Source organism: Typha latifolia, chromosome 8 (genome assembly GCF_019914945.1).
Source record: "Typha latifolia isolate L0001 chromosome 8, TyphaL0001v2, whole genome shotgun sequence".
NCBI lineage: Eukaryota > Viridiplantae > Streptophyta > Magnoliopsida > Poales > Typhaceae > Typha > Typha latifolia.
The window spans coordinates 6526033-6529983 of NC_133093.1; the positions used below are offsets into that span (position 1 = coordinate 6526033).

Genomic DNA, 3951 nt, shown 5'->3' on the forward strand with positions numbered 1-3951 from the left:
TTTAAATGAAAACACCGAACTAATCAGCGTTTACCCTAAAAGAGTAAAATGCTAAACTCATAAGCATTTGATTTAGGCTTATAATAAAATAGACCTTGAGGAGTAGTCTATTTTTGTAAATAAATTTTGGAATAGGGCTACTTTGGTCAAAACCTCGTAGTTAGAGTTAGATTATGAAAGTAAGCACTTGTAAGAAATTCCAATATACGAGATGCACAGTAATTAACTATCACTAACAAACGAACAAAACAAAGCAGGATACCGAAGAAGTATTTATTCTTCCTATACCGCTTGTTGTATGGCGCATCTGGTACTTTTTGTGCCACACGAAGTGATCCATTGCTGCCTTCCTCTTCTCGTCAAGATCTCCGGTCACGGGCAGTCCGACTCATCGAGAAACGTATCGAGCTCCCACTCGGGCATCGCTCGTACTTGGCTTTTGTATATTTTGGGTAGTGTAATGGCTTCTTGAAGCCTTCTACGGTCACCTTCTTCTTTGTAGTCTCCATGCGTTCTATGTTCACAACGCTCTATCCCTCTCTCTCACTCTCGATATAGTTAGCTGTTATCGAGACAAAGGTTATGTAAGGTGGCTTTTATAGAGAGAGAAGAGGTGGCCGGCTTGTAGCACAAGGAATTGAGCGAAGTGGCGGCGAATCCGAATTTGGCTCGTTCTGAACCCGAGGTAGTTTAGGGAACTGTTTTGTGAATCAAACGGATTGTATTATGCATGAGATGGACCGTCAAGAATACTCTGCACACCACCTGTTCGACTTTATGCTTCAGATACTGTCCAAGCAAAACTTATGGTTCGAACCTTCTGAGGACTTTCTGTCTAAGCCCAGATAGATGATGAGATGTGGTTGGTTGTATGCATGAGAGGCTGCAACACTGCAACCCATTTGCTTCGAAGAGTTAACAGCATATCTGACTCATTGACAATCCATATAGGTAATTCGCAACTGTTTGGTACTCCTTAGCTTTTGTCTCAGTTTAACTTTGAAGCAATGTTCAGTTCAGATTTTTTGATTTGTATTAATATCAACAGGAAGACGCTATGAACTATTTTGCTCCTACAAGGCACATTTCTTGCTTGAGGAAATGGAAGAAATTGGAGAGAGCATCAACAGAGTGCAAGAAAAGAGTGGGGCACCAATATCACTTGCAAAGAGCTTAGCTTGCCTTCCGGATGATTCCTCCATCCTAGACAGACGAAAGCCATTAACGCGGATGGAGCAGAAGAGATTGATTGAGCTACGGATCAAGAAGCGGGTGAAGGAACAGTACTTGAATGGGAAGTTTTATGATCTTATGCATAATGTGGTCTCCAAAACCGAAACTCTCCAGGATGCTTATGATATTATTCGGCTCCACTCAAATGTCGAGTTGGCATCGAGAAGAGATGATGTTTGTTTTGAATCCTTGGCAGAACAGCTTGCTTCTGGGAATTTTGATGCCAGCGCCAATGCATCAATGTTTGCAAAGAGTAGAAGGGAAGAGTACTTGGTCCTTCCAAAGTTAAAGTTGAGAGTTATTCAAGAAGCAATAAGGGTAGTTCTTGAGGTGGTCTTCAGGCCTCACTTCTCTAAAATTTCTCATGGTTGCAGAAGTGGAAGAGGGCATAGGTCGGCTCTCAAGTTCATCTGCAAAGAAATTGGGAAAGCAGATTGGTGTTTTACAGTGCCTATGAACAAAGAGGCTGATAGTGCTATTCTCTCAAGGCTTATTTTAGAAATAAAGGAGAAGATTGAAGATGCCCAACTGATCAGTTTTATGCAGAATATGTTTGATGCCAAAGTGCTCAACTTGGTTTTTGGAGGCTATCCAAAAGGCCAGGGACTTCCTCAAGAAGGAGTTCTCTCACCCATCCTGATGAACATATATCTTGATAGTTTGGACCGTGAAATATTTAGGATATGCATGAGATATGAAGGGCTTTGTTCAGATACAAGCCCTGTCAAAGATGGCCATGGGTCAAATTTACGGTGCTGGTTTCGGAGGCAAATGAAAGATCGAGATGATAAGAACGACGAGCAATTGGGTGATGGTGCAAAAACAAGACTATATGTTTGCAGATATATGGATGAGATCTTTGTTGCAATTTCTGGATCTAGGGATGTTGCAGAAAATGTTAAATTTGAGATTATAGCTTACTTAAAGAGTTTGCTTTATCTGAATGTGGAAGACAAAGTGGATCTCATTACACTAAGAAAGAGTTCTCGTGGGTTTCAATTTGCCGGCGCACTAATCCAGGTGACTGCAAAAGAAAGTGCATCAATGAGGACTGTGCATAAGTTGAAGGATAAGATCCGGCTATTTGCTTCTCAGAAACAAGAAATATGGGATGCTATGAATCTAAGAATAGGCAAGAAGTGGCTAGCATATGGATTGAGAAGGATCAAAGAATCTGAGATCAAGCAGCTTGGCCTAAGCACTCCATTGTTGGATCAAATTTCACAATTCCGTAAAGAAGGGATGAAAACTGACCACTGGTTTAAGTCCTTACTCAAGATCTGGATGCAAGATGTAAATGCTGAAATTGAAGCTAATGAGGACATTCTCCTGTCGAAGTACATTGCTGAACCAGCACTGCCACAAGATCTGACAGATTCATTCTATAATTTCCAAAATCAGGTTAACAACTATGTTGCATCAGAGACAGCTGCAACAGTTGCATTGCTATCCAGTTCCATAACCAACAGAGAATCCACTTCTAGCACTGAAAGAACCATTACAAGGATGGAGGCACCCATAAGCTTTATAAAGAAGAGCCTCCATCGCTATGGTCTTATCAACATTGAAGGGTTCCCTAGATATGTGTCCATGCTTGTCTTACAAGATGATATTCTGATCATAAATTGGTTTTCAGGGTTAGTTCGCCGGTGGCTAAAATGGTACTCTGAATACGATAACTTTGAAGACATTAAGCCCATCATAGTTGAATGTGTTAGGAAATCATGCATTAAGACATTGGCTGCTAAGTACCGAATGCATGAACTTTTAATAGAGAAGCGCTTTGAGTTGGATCAGAATGGTATCCCAATGACAGAAGATCTAGAGACAGAAATGACATTCATGGCATCTGACCCTTCTGGCTCAGCTGATGATGAAGCTTTGACATATGGAGTTTCTTGTAGTGGTCTGTGTCTGTTGTCCTTGTCTAGGATCAAAGTCCCAACTCGGATATTCAACTGCTTTGTCATGGGATGCACAACTGCATCACCAAGTATGTACACTCTTCATGTGAAGGAGAAACAACGGTTTCCTGGTTGGAAGACAGGTTTCTCAGCAGCCATTCATGCCAGTTTGAATGGAAGAAGAATTGGCTTATGCAGCCAACATGTTAATGATTTATATCTTGGGAATATATCACTTCAATCAATTGAGTTTGGTGCTCTCAGTAAGGTTGCCCATTGAGATAATGATACTTTGGTCTATAAGCTTGCAAACTCTGGCCTTCTCCTGACGTAATGTATGTAAGGATACATGAAAATTTCACTTTAGCTAAAATGGGTCAGAAATTAGTTCTCTCAGTTTCCATCTACACTGCACCATTGCAGGCTGATGATAGGTATTCAGCTTCACGAATGCTTTCTTCAAGAAAAAGGTACTACATCAACATAGATTACTTACTTATGGTTAGTCTAATTGCTATTTTCACCTCTATTTTACTTGAATAGGAAGGGTTGCGCAGGCATCCATCTTAGGAAGAAGAGTTCGCGCCTCACCTCTTTTGTAACTACAGACAGGATCACAGGAGTGGTTAAAGAGAGTCATCATTCTCTGCATAGATTTCCTGAGGTACATCTGTCCCAAAATGATAGAATGACTGGAATTTTGTAGGTCTAATAAGATATATGAGATATTTCTTCATTCTTTATCTTATTTTCTAGAATACTTATGAAAAGAACTTAAACTATTGAATCGAATAACTGTAACAATGCTCATGGT

At 40.4% G+C, this 3951-nt stretch overlaps 1 protein-coding gene across 1 annotated transcript; it reads left to right on the plus strand.

Moving 5' to 3' along the window:
• Positions 1-222: 222 nt before the first annotated feature.
• Positions 223-3422, plus strand: LOC140793321 (nuclear intron maturase 4, mitochondrial). Its single transcript, XM_073144733.1, has 2 exons — positions 223-951; positions 1049-3422. The coding sequence occupies exons 1-2, from the start codon at positions 858-860 to the stop codon at positions 3415-3417; spliced, it is 2463 nt and encodes an 820-aa protein (XP_073000834.1). The 5' UTR covers positions 223-857; the 3' UTR covers positions 3418-3422.
• The last annotated feature ends 529 nt before the right edge of the window (positions 3423-3951 follow it).

What these genes read in the sequence shown, in the direction of transcription:
- LOC140793321 (XM_073144733.1), top strand. Translation starts at nt 858, where the DNA reads ATGTGGTTGGTTGTATGCATGAGAGGCTGCAACACTGCAACCCATTTG. An exon ending in CTCATTGACAATCCATATAG is followed by an intron (nt 952 to 1,048) that starts GTAATTCGCAAC and finishes TAATATCAACAG; the next exon opens with GAAGACGCTATGAACTATTT.